At 48.9% G+C, this 14,513-nt stretch overlaps 5 protein-coding genes across 5 annotated transcripts; 4 read left to right on the top strand and 1 right to left on the bottom strand.

Moving 5' to 3' along the window:
- Positions 1-613: 613 nt before the first annotated feature.
- Positions 614-2,923, top strand: UREG_06351 (uncharacterized protein; the record flags this gene model as incomplete). The annotated part of the gene is made up of 1 exon (XM_002583338.1): positions 614-2,923. One exon carries the CDS (start codon positions 614-616, stop codon positions 2,921-2,923), a length of 2,310 nt encoding a protein of 769 aa, XP_002583384.1.
- A 1,417-nt stretch (positions 2,924-4,340) lies between these two features.
- UREG_06350 (uncharacterized protein) lies at positions 4,341-5,582 on the top strand (the record flags this gene model as incomplete). The annotated part of the gene is made up of 1 exon (XM_002583337.1): positions 4,341-5,582. One exon carries the CDS (start codon positions 4,341-4,343, stop codon positions 5,580-5,582), a length of 1,242 nt encoding a protein of 413 aa, XP_002583383.1.
- Positions 5,583-6,950: 1,368 nt separating this feature from the next.
- On the bottom strand, positions 6,951-8,515 carry UREG_06349 (uncharacterized protein; the record flags this gene model as incomplete). Its single annotated transcript, XM_002583336.1, has 2 exons — positions 6,951-8,429; positions 8,480-8,515. The coding sequence occupies 2 exons, from the start codon at positions 8,513-8,515 to the stop codon at positions 6,951-6,953; spliced, it is 1,515 nt and encodes a 504-aa protein (XP_002583382.1).
- Positions 8,516-9,219: 704 nt separating this feature from the next.
- UREG_06348 (uncharacterized protein) lies at positions 9,220-10,780 on the top strand (the record flags this gene model as incomplete). The annotated part of the gene is made up of 7 exons (XM_002583335.1): positions 9,220-9,277; positions 9,327-9,396; positions 9,449-9,613; positions 9,731-9,963; positions 10,016-10,068; positions 10,271-10,422; positions 10,480-10,780. The coding sequence occupies 7 exons, from the start codon at positions 9,220-9,222 to the stop codon at positions 10,778-10,780; spliced, it is 1,032 nt and encodes a 343-aa protein (XP_002583381.1).
- An 834-nt stretch (positions 10,781-11,614) lies between these two features.
- UREG_06347 (ATP-dependent helicase) lies at positions 11,615-13,629 on the top strand (the record flags this gene model as incomplete). Its single annotated transcript, XM_002583334.1, has 4 exons — positions 11,615-11,810; positions 11,881-11,942; positions 11,999-12,477; positions 12,543-13,629. The coding sequence occupies 4 exons, from the start codon at positions 11,615-11,617 to the stop codon at positions 13,627-13,629; spliced, it is 1,824 nt and encodes a 607-aa protein (XP_002583380.1).
- Between the last annotated feature and the right edge of the window lie 884 nt (positions 13,630-14,513).

Here is a 14,513-nt window from a genome sequence, read left to right as displayed (position 1 = left end):
ACTTGCCCCTTTCTGTGTAAAACAACTCACCGTCTCCCTCCTTGGTAGCTGCTTCTTTTTGGTGCCGGCACCATCCTCCTCCACGCAATTAACCCGTTCACACTTCGATGGAGCAGTTGACCCCTTCAGTGGATTCCTTATCAGAATTAAGATTCCGAGCCAGCGTATACAGGTGAACGAGCGCAACACGGCCACCAGTCTGTACGTCGCAGTTTCGAAGCCGAGGAACACACTAGCTGGTGGAAGGAGGATCAATACAACCCGGAATCCGCCGTGAATCCGGGGTGAGAGACAGGAAAAAGAGGAGAAAAAAGCGGCAAAAAAGATTATTTTCTTTATTCAATCTGGCAATCGACAACAAAATCCGAAACCTGCATTCATTAAATACTTTTTGCAAGCGTCGAATTGGAAAACCGCCTTTGACGTGTCAACGCCTGCAGTAGGGTGACTGGTTCACCTTGCCTGGTGCTATTCGACGGCCACCCCCCGCCCCGGTTGCCCCATCTTGGGCCCAAAGACACTTCAACCCAGCGGATCATCCCGAACTTACCAAGCGGTAAAAAAAAAAAAGGGGCCTTGACTGGACCCCACCAAGAGGTACGGCCTCACCGTCATGTCGCCTAGACCTTCTTACCAAACATATTGCGAAGAGTTTGACGAGGTCGCCAACGTTGTTTTGCCAGAGACCCGGAAGGTTGCCAACGTATCTGCCAAACGATCCCGCCCTGAACTCGTCCCCTCCGGCCCTAGTGCAGACGGTGCGAGCGATTCTGGTTACTCGAGCCGGACGGCCATTACTGTGGGGAGTGGTGACTCTTTCGCTAGTGGCACTGTGAGCCCTACTTTTCCGCCATTGGCTGCCTCCGCTCCTAATCGTGATACTCCTCGCTCCCGGGGTCGAGTCGACGGAAAGGAAAAGGATCGTTCTGGCAACAAAGGAAGAGAGAAGAAGGAGACCAAGGAAAATACTCAACCGCCTCCACCGCCCCTGGCACCCATCAAGACCATGCCTGTCGCTTCACCCCGGAGCTCAAGCAAACCACCCTCTCTGCACAAGAGCTCGTCAAAATCCCACAAAAGGGACTCTGGCGGTGCAAGACATCATCCAGGTACGTGTTGGGACTGTGATCAGTGGGGTATTCACCAGGCAGCTCTCGCCGGCAGCGTCGACTCTCGTACGATGGATTCAGCTGGTTATTTCCAGCCTCACGCCCCTCGGGGCTATGAGATCCCTCCTTCCCCTCAGACATCTCAATACCATCCTCAGGGCAGGCAGGAGATGCATGCGGCTTCTCCTATCGTGCCGCCGCCGCGTCCTCATCGATCCAACTCCTATCACTCCCAAGGCAGACCTGTGAGCTTCCACGCTGGAACGATGCCGGATATGAATATGATGTATATGCCCATGGGCCCTCCGTCTGCCTACGGGCATGGTCCCCCGCTTTCGGCATCTGCATATGCCAATAATTTCTATTCTTCGTCTCCTTACATGGGCGAAGTTACTGTCCACCAGTCTCCCAGCCAGTCTTACGAGCCTACGCCACGGTCATCCCACGAGCGTCCTCGGGAACGTCCACGCACGATGTCGATTTCGAAGCCTACCACCGAGAAGCCCAGGCGACCGTCGGTTTACAAACGACCTGTCGTGGAATACAATACTGCTCCTTCGACTCCATATGAACCTGAGGAGTACGAGCCAATGCCGCCTCCGGAACGTCGAACCCGGAGGCAATCTCGCTCCTACGATCCAGACGAGGATTACTATCGCATGCCTCCGCCACAAAATCCCACCCCGAAATATAAACAGCCAAGTCAGGTCATCCCAATCGCTAAGCGTCCTACAGCCCGGAAGTCAAGCACTACCTCCTCGGCACCAACTATCCACCGTCCCGAAGCATATGATATGTCAGACATGCGTGCTGCCCTTCCGAGTAGAATGGGACGGAAACAATCCCGTGACCCGATGATGGAGCCTGAGCATGAACCTGAACGTCGACCAAGCATGCCTGCTCCTCAAAGGGAGAGGCGTCGGCCAACAACTTATTACGATTCCGGCCCTCGAAGAATCGTGGTTGAAAATTCACGTCGCCGTCGCTCTTCTATCTATGCAATGGAGCAGCCTCGCGAAATGGAACAGAAACAACGGGAGGCTGAAGAGTACCAATCTCGTGCCCAGCGAACCGTTCCTATGGCACCTGAAGAGTACCAGCCGCGTCCTCAGCGAGCTCCCCCGATGAGCCAGGAAGAGTATCAGCCACGTGCTCAGCGAGCGCCTCCTATGAACCCTGAGGATTATCAACCGCGCCATCAGCGAGCGCCTCCTGTGAATACCGAAGAGTATCAGCCACGCCATCACCGAGCGCCTCCTGTGAATACTGAAGAGTATCAGCCACGCCATCAGCGAGCGCCCCCTGTGGAACCCGAAGAGTATCAGCCACGTCCTCAACGAACAGCCCCCTTGACCGCAGAAGCTCTTCGGAAAGTGAGGACCCAAAAAGTCGAGATTGACAGCGATAGCGAGGAGACGTCTTCTGAAAGCAGCCACGAGAGCGATATCCACACCAAAAACGGAAGTGGAGTTGGCAGCGGCGTCGGCAGCGGCGTGGGTAGTGGCGTTGGTTCTCGAGCAGATGACGATAGCATCACCATGATTTTCCGTGGGGTCAAAATTGACCTTTCTGGTGACACTATGGACAAGCGGATCAATTTTCGATCTGGTGACGAAGGGGCCCTGGAAGTGAACATTGAAGGGAGAAGGGGCCCACGGCGGTACCTCATGTCACGATCCGATACTACTAGTCTGGCTGGTAGCAGACGAGAGATCGAGGACGTCCGGCGGATTCGAGATGATATGCGGTCCGAGCGCGAGAGTCGGCATACTTCAAGTCGCTCGGGTTATAGCGGCCGTGGTCTCCTGGAGTGAGCGTCACTAGCCTAATTCTCAACGCAACGCGGCCTACATGTTTCGGAGCCTCATTTTTCAACCTATTCTCCGCCCGGTTTTTTTTTTATCTTCGTTTTTCTTTCATTCTTCTTTTGGGCTTAGATACATTAGAGGCATTCGGCTTTGCAGCCTTGGAAAATACCCAGCTTGGTTGGAACCTAAAAAGTCAAAGCGTCTTTAGGGTGAACCTTTCCACGCAAAATATACCCGGGAAATGGTTCTATACAAAAAAAGCGAAAAAAGCGTATGGGAGGCTGCGTGTTTCACAGGCCGTTCTTGGTCTGACCACAAAAGTTGAACTCTTTTGATATCTATCATTGCATTTTCGTTTCGTTTGGTTTGCGAGCAATGTCCCCTCGATTTTACCTGCATGTACTCCGTATCACATCTCATTTTGGTTTCATCGGCTTGTTTCCTCTTGCATTTTCGACTTGCATTGACCCCCCCCCTTTCTAGCACCTTGACCCTGTGCCTTCGGTTTTGGATTTTGATGTGGAATGCTATGATCTGTACGATTGTTCATGATGCGATGGATTTATAATGTTGATGTTTTGCATTTTGCATTTGAACCTGGATTTTGCTTTTGTGTACTTACATTTTTCTTCCGAGTTTTCCATACACCCGTCCCTTGCCCCTCAGTTTTATGTCAATGTGATACGACCTGTGCGATACCTTTGGATTATTGTTCTACACACTTTGCGATTTTATTTCTTGGATCTATCGAATTATCTATTGATGCGTGATATGCGTTGCCGATGGCTTTAGTTTACGTTCTCCCCTGCCCCTTTCCCCCCAATACGTTTTCCATGAATATGAAAGTTTTGAGGCGCAAATACCCAATATTTCCGTGTTCACTATAAGATTCTACGCATCTGTTTGATTTTTCGTAGTAATTTGGGCCAACAGCACACCGCTCGAGTTTTGAATTTCGTCCTTTTTGGATCAACAGGCCGGACTGCAAGATATTAATAGTCAAAAACATTGCTTTTTCCATGCCCCGTTTTAGGGCTTAGCGCAGGGCTTGGCAGTTGGTCACGTGGATTGGATTATATAATGATGTTGCCCGTGACAACGGCCTGGGGTAAACAGAAGCGTCGCTCCCAACCTCCAACTTCAAGGTGGCTGGAGGCTGGATCTTGACCACGACCTGATGCCTTGCGTCTAAGCCCTTTCTTTGGTTCTTTGATGATTTCAAAGTTTTTTATGCTGGATGGGTGAACGAAGCATCTGTCCATGATAAAATAGGGACTACGGTTCTAAAGCTCCTTGAATTGCGCGTTTATATTTGGCGGTGGATGGGAGGGGCAGTTCCATTCTTTTGACCCTTGCTCTGATAAGGGGAGCCTCAACTCAGCTCGCCATCTAGCTTCTTTGACCAGAGGCAACTGTCGCAACCATGCCGCCAACATCATTGCAAGCACACGTCGAGCGGCGTTCAACAGCGCTGCGCGGGAAATTACTCGAGACTCTCACTCAACTTGCACCTAAGCGACACGCCCAGCCACTTCCTAACCTTGATCTCGCCCATGAAGTCGCCGTGACAGCTTCCTCGCCAATGGAGATCTCACGAGTTCTCACCGCCAGATCCAACGAGAAAACCGAATTCCACCCTGGTCAAGGAGCGGTCGACCCACACGATATTAATATGCAGGGCCTCCTCGCATTATTCGCGATTATTGGAGCTGCTTTTGTGCTTGCAGCAATATGGTTCTTTTTCTGGGCGAGAAACGGAGGGTTTGTTTGGCGCAAGGGTGATTGGGATGACTATAAATCTACAGTTTTACGTCGGAAGGGTCCAGATGGACGCACGCTTTCAAACGCCACAAAGAGCACGGTTCTAGGTGGGGGAAGTGTTGTTGGAAGAGGATACAGTGATTATGACGAGCAGGCAACGACTGTGGATACAGCGACTGTGGCTACGGAGAAAGTAAGTCGCGGAAAGCGGTTGAAGGAAACTGCCAAACAGAAGTTGCTGAGGAAACGGAAGGAGGAGGCTTGGGAAGGGGGTCATGATGAGGACATGCGTGCCTATCGCCATGAGAAGCCAGCGACAGTGGGGGGAATTAATCGAGAACCAGATGGTACATACCATGGTACAGAATACACGGGTACTCTCGAGCAAAGAAGTGAATGGACCCAGAGTGAAATGGGCGAGACTCATATGGAGACCGAAACACGCTACGATCCACCCGTGACCGAGAGACTCTCAGGAAACAGGAACGTCTCTGGATTTTCGTTCACTGCCGGCGCTGAAGATACGATCAGCAATATCACTGAAGAACATCCACTTCGCGACTCTGCTCACCGGCAAGAGAGCCGACACAGTCGCTCCAGAAACTCTCAACGTCCACGCGGCCCGCGACCTAGTGCCAACACTCGCTCGAGGCAGGATGGCTCGCGTAGACGTGATCGCTCGGCCATTCCGGGTGGATATACGACGCCATTGGATATGTCTTCGATCAGTGCGTCGGAGTACACCTACGATCAGCTCGAGGGCTCGGGTAATGGTACCAAAACTTATCACCATCCCCTTCCTGAGTTGAAGAAGGGCTATAGACGCGCTGGTGGGGGTGGGAGAGGGAGGCGAGATAGTTTGAGTGACAGCGAGGGGGATGATTATGATAGTCGTCTGTCTTGAGGTTACTGTCGTTGGGGGATTGCTTTTATGATTTCCTTTTTTTTTCCTGTTTAGGGCTCTTTTGGGTGTATGTGAGGTGGTTTGGCTGGAATCTGGAATTTAACGCATAGTGACGAAATTGACTACCGAATTGCTAGGTATCTTGCATGTATGTATTTCCTGTACAGTCCATCGTGTGGAATATATTGTTTCTCCTGAGAAAGTTTTAGTTCAACGTTGCGTTTTTCCGGCAGATCTTGTAGTTCCCACCTTCCCCTTGCGGCGTATCTAGTATTTGCCATGCACCAGCGAGGAATCGGCAGGCGACTAAGAAATCCCGGGTCGGTTTCTTCGGAGGAGCCGAATTCGGGTGGCTCGCGTTATCAATCGCCAAGGCGGGAACTAAAGCCATTCCAACGGTTAAGCCTGTGGGGTTACCCGCGCGGTACGGTAGTTACCTTGGACGTATTGTATGGAATTCGTATCATGGTGGTAACTTAATTATGCATGTATGGAAATAATTTACGGGTTAATAAGGGGTATGTGACACAGCCCGTACAGGTTTTCAGGAGATTCATGTGTTACAGAGTATGTAGGTGGAAAAAGACGATGTTCAATCATGGCAAGTTAGCATAGGGTTTTCGCGTTGATGGCAATCCTTTGATCCCAAGGGAGCTGTAACTATTACGGTACAGAATATAGATCCCCAACATGATTTATTCCATATGGAGGTAGCTTTGAAAATGATTGAAGCTTTCGACAAAACACGACTACGAAGGGCTGAAGTCACCCAAGATATCAATCAGTAAAATCCCGTTGTCATATCCAGGATAGGTTCGCGGATATTGCAGGGTACAGAGAATCTGAGCAGTTTGATGGTGTGCAGCATCGTTGATCACACGACCCAGGAGACCCAGTAAAATCGGCTAAAGATTGGCCATAGCAGCCGGTGCAAGGAGGGATAGGCGGGCACTGCAGGCAGATGACTCGATCCTAGTTTCTAGGAGAATATTGGCAAACATGAATGAAGCTGGAAGGAATATGCTTCTCCAGTTAATTCTATAAGAAATACCGCGTAATTTTGCGCCCTTTATCATTGACAGAGAAGATATTTTAACCAGGAGCACAGGCATGGCTTTGCATGCAAGTCCAAAAAGAGATTGACAAGAGTAACCCAGAATTCAACCCATAACTTAACCTCAAGGGGGTATCCATATTTAAAAGTCTATCGGTTTTGAACGCCAGCCTTATTTCCGCCGCTCAAAGTAAACGTAAAACATACAACCTCATAGGAGAAAAGAAAGAAAAGGGGTGGAAAAAAGTCATGTAGCTTTAAACGTAGTAATTGCGTTATCGTCGTGATCGAGATTGATAACGTCGAGTGGCTGCTCAACAGTCAATATTGTCTCGGAACCACCGATCGAATTTTGCCGAATCATCTATCGAAGGTTGTTTAGAGGGTTGGAAAGACGAGATACCACAGGGTTCTGTCAGGATAGGATTGATTGGCTCAAGTTTTGGAGTTTGGAGGCAAGAATCGAGATTGTCCGGTGAAAGGCCGCTCATGACTTTCCCTATATCATTTGTCGATGTAGCCATGTAGAGATGGGAACTAGGCACTCCAGAGGGGCCAGTTGGTGTAATATTTACTCGGTTACTAGTATCCCAATCCCCCGGTCTGAGGTAGGGAAACTCCTTTAATTCTGGGGTTGTTCTTAGCCGGTCAAGCGTCGAATGAAAAAGTTGATGAAGAAGCCACTTATCGATGTAGTCTGTCATGCTAATTTTGTCACGGACAAATGTTTCTCTGGCCCGATTTTCTTCAAAAAATGAAGGGCTTTTTTCGTCCCATTTCATGTGAGGAGGATCCTTTATTGTTTCAAGTAGGCTTGCACGAGGCTTTGACGACTCTCGAGAATCTTCAAGTAAGCCCTGCTCGTCGCACTGAGATTTCAATAGTTGAACGTCATTCTCTGCTGTAGCAAGGTCATCGAGTATTTCCTTCACATATTGTTCAAAATTTGCCAACAAGTCCAGAGCATTATAGTCCACCACAGACATCCCGTACTTGTGTTTAAAATCTTGATCTTCCAGCACCATGCCATATTCAGCGCGAAGATTCCAAAGTTCTTCGTTCAATAAGGCTACATCTCCAGTCCGAATAAAGTACTGGGCGACCAGAGGATGGTTCACTTTTGGCACAGCTGCACCAAGGCCCGTTGTCGGTTCATCGACGAGGTCTCCCATAGTTATGCCTCCATCCACTACCTGTTTGAGATTATTGACAACCCCTCCTAGTTCAAACTCTTCTTTATCCAACTGGTCCTCCAGCCGGTCGTATTCATCCTCTAAAGAAGAATAATCATTTCTGGCATTCTGATATTGCTCAAAGGTATTTAGTAGCGTAGGATCGGGGTTTGCGGTGTTGGTGTTGTTTCTGACGTCAATAAGTAATTGGTTCAATTTTTTCATAAATTCCATCTCTAGATCCACCACCGCATCACGTTTATATCGAAGTTCCATTCGACGTTCGCGCGCTCTCATGCGAATTCCCTCAACATTGACCTGTTTCGTCGTAAACCTTTCACAAAATGCACGAAGTCCTTCATCCTTCTTGGCAGGTTGAGTCCTGAGACTTCGTTCGAAGACAGGTAGGGGTTTAAGTACCGGCGATGGAGTTTCCGGAAAGCTTTGAGATAAATTGATCGACTCCGACGTGTGGGATACAGCATCTTGAACGGAGAGAGAGGATTTGAAGTCATAATCTATCGGAGCACTTCGAAGACTTGGCTCAGAGAGGGAGCGGCGGCAGGAATTGACGCTGCTGAATTGGAAGTCACTGATTAAGGAGTCTGAATACCGCAGGGACTACGACTAGTTAGTAAAAGAAGATGGTCCACGGAAGCCTTTCGACATACACTATCGTCAAGCGACAAAGCCCTGGCACGAGCCATCGCTGCTATCATGACATTCGACGATGAAGGAAGGAAACGGCGTATGCGACCTTTCACGAGATTTGAAGTGCCAGCGTGGTGTCATATGGAAAAACAGTCTGTCCGTGTAAATGACGATACGGCAGCAATACGAGTAAGGTAATCATATGTATTGGGTAATAATTATTGTACTCAGTTGTGACGAGTGGCTGAAATGCACGGTGCGTCGAGTCGATGAACACCCATTGCAGGATCGATGAGGAAACAAGCAGCACATGCCAATATTAAGAAACGGTGAGACCCAAAAGATCTCGAAGATCAGTCCGGCGATCTGTCTTATGCGCGTTATTGGACAAATACATGCGTGGTCCGCTCTTGCGTAGCATCCATCCGGCAGGTTCAGCGATACAGCCGCTGAAACCCCATGGAGTGACCGGATCCTAGCGCCATTTCCCCGTTTGTGATTGGCAAGTCTGATTCCGGAGGCTGCCAACCATGATATGGCATTGAAACGTGGACCAGCGTGTGAGGAACTGTCGACGCGAGGAAAATAGGTCGAAAAGCCGAGTCGCGGAGCCGCAATCCGAGCGCTGGTACAAATAGATGTAGAGCGCCATTAGAGTGTTTCCGTAACGATCAGATTGGTAACTAGCTGAATTAGCAACTAGCCGCGATTCGAAGGCTTTAGCAGGTCTTTGATTTAAATTTACTTGATTGCCTTCGGCATGTCTCGAAGGCGCGATCACACATCGATTCGGAGAGATGAATATCACCTATACCACAGTAAGGTTGAATGATATGATACTGCAATATCCTTATTGATTTTGACCAGACTCGCCCGAGTCTATGGGATATCCCAGCCACTATCAATCGCACCATCAAAGCGGAGACCAGGACCCCAGGTCAGGCCGAATAGCTCATCGCCTTTCCTCAGGTAGGGCTAATGCTGTGTAGAACGACTTGGAACGATCGAGCGTTTAATCCAACACCTTCGTATGCGGACGATCGACTGCAAAATCAGTCGCGCGAATATTCTAGCATGAGTGCTTGGTCTTCAACAAGACCGAACCAAAACAATCCTTTCTCGGCAGGATCAGGGTTTCCAGAGCCGCAAAGCCAGTAAGTGACCAGCTTGTTCCAAGTCCCAAAACTTGAACCGTGTCGCCGCAGTAGATCAAATCCAGGTGACCGATGTGGCATGCGTCTACCCTAATGGATGCACGCTAAGATGCCCAGGTACGCAGGGGATGAACCCAATACGTATGCACACCAGTCCTACCAGACGACCGCTTATTTCGGGTATGGTGGCTATACAGCAGCTGCTACGCAGTTAGCACCACCAGCAAACCACCTGCAGAGCACCATTCCAAGGAGTGACATTATCCATAACAATGAAAACGCCCCTATCCACAGCGAACTCGCTCCCATAGCCCATGGCATAAATCAAGCCGCGTCGCAAGGTCGGAACCGTGAGTTTTGGGTTTGATACCTGGACTGGAAGGTACAGCAATAGACTGACAGATTTAATGAATTCAAGAGGATCCCACTGGATTTCAAGCCCAGGGCACAACGAGGTCAGTCCGGAACAGGAACAGTTTGAGCCCACTGGACCAAGGTCGGTCTTTTTTGCTTGGTAGTACATAGGCGCGGAATCTGACAATAGTAAGACTTCCAAGTGCAAGATCGCCCATATAAGTTTTTCGAGCGTGGCAGGGTATCTTTCCCATCCCAAGACTTGAATATTGCGGTGTGCAAACACTTAACTCGGTGCCTTAGGTGTTCTTAGTTGTCTGGCATGAAACCGCTGGTAGTACTGCCAGCACAGCATCTTCGTCTTCGACCTTCACGACGTTGTTCCACGAAAAGGCCTACTGCACTATCCGTCGGATGGTTGTGATTAAACAAAACAAGGATTCCTGTTTATGCGTGTAAGATACACCCCCGGCTTTTTGTTTGAAAAGCAGGCTTAACTAGTCTATATGAAGACCAGTCCATACGTACCAAAAACGAGGGGCTTCCAAGCCAGGGATCAGGAAAGATGCACATGTGTTGATTCACATGCGAGGTACCGACCCGACTGAAAAGCAAAACAAGTATGGGCTCATGAAACGACCGTTGATGGTTGATCCTGCCGCCCTGACGGAACGGTTGGATTCGTCTTCCGTCGTGCATCTGGATAAAATCCACACCGTTGAGTATAATATCAAAGTCAAGGCAGTAGGCTTCATTAGTCCGGAGTCAATGGGAGATTTGAAGCAATATGTGAAGAACATTCTTGACTGGTAATGGTGCCCTGGCAGCCAGAGCCTTTAGCTATCGGGTTTGTCGTGACATACGTTCATGGGTTTGAAGGAAATCAGCCCCTTCATAAATCCGTACTTATCATACGTTTCCGAAATGTGCACATGCACTTCGGGTTTCCTACTTCTGAGACTTTTGGCGATGAAATTGAACTTCCTGTGTTCTTCACCTTGTCGTTTCTCAAGGTGGATTTACTCAGGTAATGCGATAGCGTCTGTTTAGAACCCTTTTATTCTTTTCGAAATTTTGACCGACGTTGATTCCTCGAGAATGAGTCTCAAGACTGGTCGGAAGTCTCAGCTTCAGCTGTAGGCTTTCATGTTGAGGCTGTGGATGTTCTAAGACTGATTTTGCAGTTCAGATAATGCGTCGCACAAAAGGGTAACTATTGGTGTGTATCGGATCTGGTTCTGGAGAGAATAGCTGAAGTCTGCTGTACGGTTTCCCTGTTAACACTGGAAGTGAGCATCACTGGGCAAATTTTGCAGGTACTTGAGATGGGAGTGTGGAAAAGTGAATACAAAGGGACCTTGGAGGGTAGACAAACCATATGGCCATACAGAGTACAGAGAAATAGCAAGCTGATAGTATCTTCCAAGCGCATGCAAAGGCATAAGATGTGACTCTTATCTCGAAATGTCGGAGTTTGGGTATTGCGGTCCGGTAGCTTATGTAACTAATCTCGGAGCTTTGATGGCCCGGAATCCTTGGCACGACTCTCAAAAAAAGTGCAGCTCGAGATGAATTGATCTTCAGCCCACGGAATTCTGCGTCTGGCCTTAACGTCTGGATACCGAAACCAAAGCAAACCCGTCAAATATGAAGCGCAAGCTAGATGCCAACAATGTCCCAACACCTGAAGGTGCGGAGCAATCGAGAGCTGTGCAACAAAGCTTCGAGGCCCTTCAGTTGGACCCTCGTTTGCTGCAGGCCTTAACGAAGCAGAAATTTACAAAGCCAACGTTAGTTCAGGCGGAGGCCATTCCATTGGCGTTAAGCGGAAAGGACGTGCTGGGTAAGCGATAGTTTTAAACTCCGAATATAAAGCGTTTTATCTAATATAATTGAAGCTCGTGCGAAAACAGGCTCCGGAAAAACAGCTGCGTACCTGCTTCCAGTTTTACAGTCAATACTACATAAGAAAATTGTATGAATTAATGGACATTTACAACGCCATCATATCTTGCTGAGTAACATATCTAGGCCAACCCGACCCAGAAGTCAACCTCGGCGCTGATCCTCGTTCCGACTCGAGAGCTAGCAGAGCAGGTTCACGACACAATTCTCTCTTTTTCTTCCTATTGTGGGAAGGACCTACAAACCGCAAACCTTACGCAAAAGGTTTCAGACGCTGTTCAGCGAGCAATACTTGCGGATCTGCCCGATATCGTCGTCTCCACACCAGCGAGAGCTGTCGTAAACGCGAACAACTCTTCACTGGCGCTAGACAACTTGACGCACCTGGTAATCGACGAGGCCGACCTTGTTCTTTCTTACGGGTATGAACAAGATATGCAACACCTAGCTAAATCTATTCCCCGTGGCGTTCAAACATTGTTGATGAGTGCGACTCTTACCTCCGAGGTTGACACGTTGAAGGGCTTGTTCTGTAGAAGTCCTGTGACGTTAAAACTGGAAGAAGCTGAAGACGAAGGGGCCGGCATTAGCCAATTTGCGGTCAAGTATGTAGGCACACTGTTTTGAATAATTCGCTTGCTGTATGACCCTAGCTAACCGGCTCGTTTAGATGTGCGGAAGACGAAAAGTTTCTCTTAACCTACGTCATATTCAAATTGCAGCTTGTCAAGGGCAAATGCATCATATTTGTTGGGGATGTTGACCGCTCCTATCGTCTCAAGCTCTTTTTAGAACAGTTTGGTATCAAAAGTTGCGTCCTCAATTCGGAATTACCCGTCAACTCTCGAATTCATGTGGTTCAGGAATTCAACAAAGGTGTATACGACATCATTATTGCCGCTGATGACCAAGAAGTTGTGGGAGAGGTACCTAGGAAGCAGCCTAAGGATTCGAACCGAGAAGCACAAAATTCGGCGGATGAGGCCCAAAAAGGCCTCAGCGAGGATGAGGAGGTTGACCGGCCTCCGGTAAAGAAACGCAAAAAGTCTTCCAAAGAGAAAGACTATGGGATCTCTAGGGGAATCGATTTTCAGGATGTCGCATGCGTCCTTAACTTTGACCTTCCCACCACGGCTAAATCCTACACTCACCGGATTGGCCGGACTGGACGCGCGGGTAAAACTGGCATGGCTCTATCATTCATTGTGCCTTCAGAGCTATACGGCAAACATAAGCCAACAAGCTTTCCAACCGCTAAACACGACGAGACCGTCCTCGCCAAAATCGTTAAACGCCAAGCCAAACTTGGACGAGAAGTTAAGCCTTACAACTTTGATACAAAGCAAATCGATGCCTTCCGGTACCGGATGACTGATGCACTGCGCGCCGTGACCCGCGTGGCGGTCCAAGAGGCTCGTGCCAAAGAGATTAAGCAGGAGCTTTTGAAAAGCGAAAAGCTGAAAAGACATTTTGAAGAGAACCCAGAAGAGCTGCGCCAGCTTCGGCATGATGGTGAACTTAGACCAGCTCGTGTACAGGCGCATTTGAAACACGTGCCGGAATACCTGATGCCGGCGAAGGGAAAGGCTGGTCTCACCAGTGGGGATGTTGGATTCGTAGGATTGAAAAAGACAAACGAGAATCGGATAAGGAAGGCCAGGGATAGGAATCGAATGAGGGGGAAAGGCGGCAAGAGAGGTGGGCGCGGAGGGGGTGGTAGAAAAGTCGATCCACTGAAGACTTTCAAAAGTAAATAGTATATAGTTAATCTTTAGTGAGCCGCCAGTCATGAACAGTATTTTCAAAGTCTCCAGACCATCTTATATACTCTTGGGGTAATCCCTTTTCACTCTGTACAGATAATTATACTCTCAAGGGTATGTAGAATTACATATTAGATTAAAGGCTATATTCCGGCGCAACTTTTCAGAACTGGATTTTCATCTCTAACAAAAATCTCAATCCACTTCCCTTTGGCACCGGGATCTGAGTTTCTGGATGCGTTTCCCAATGGCTTTGGTCTCCGTCAAGCATTGGTCCCAGGTTTTCTTTTGGGAAAGGAGTCTGGCTGCTCGCATAGTCCGCTCAGGCGCATCAAAAGCAAGCGCCTCTAATCCCCGCCGATTACCAGAGCCCAACATAGAGAATCGATCTGATCCGGCAGTGCCAATGTCATCGGAATCCGTTTCTGAACCATGCTCTATGAACCCCGGGTCCAGGCTCAACCATGTTACCCCACGCCATGACCCATTCCACTCAGGGCCCAAAGGCGAGTTGGCTTTGTCCCTATGCCTACTTTCCCAGCAGAGTGCAGGAAACCAATCGGTGCAGCCTTCGAGATCCAGCCATTGAAGACAATAGGTTAACCGAGAAAGTTTACCTAGCACTAGCGCAGCTTCGGATAGATTTATATTTGGCGATTCCAAATATCGTTCAGAGGGTAGCGGAGAACCACGTTTGGCCGTCGCCCCAACAGCCAAGGTAGGGGTGGGCCAATGCCCGAGGGACAAATGCGTTAGGGTTGCTAAATGAGAAAGCAGATGGAGAAGGGATCCCCAATTCGCTGCTTCTGGTGCTGGGTGTGCAAGGGACAGATATCTGAGGTTCTCAAATCGAGGAACAAATGATTGGCGACTGATGG

This window comes from Uncinocarpus reesii, genomic scaffold, assembly GCF_000003515.1.
Source record: "Uncinocarpus reesii 1704 scaffold_4 genomic scaffold, whole genome shotgun sequence".
Taxonomy (NCBI): domain Eukaryota; kingdom Fungi; phylum Ascomycota; class Eurotiomycetes; order Onygenales; family Onygenaceae; genus Uncinocarpus; species Uncinocarpus reesii.
Note: the sequence above shows the minus strand (reverse complement) of the source record. Positions and strands in the feature narration are given on the sequence as shown.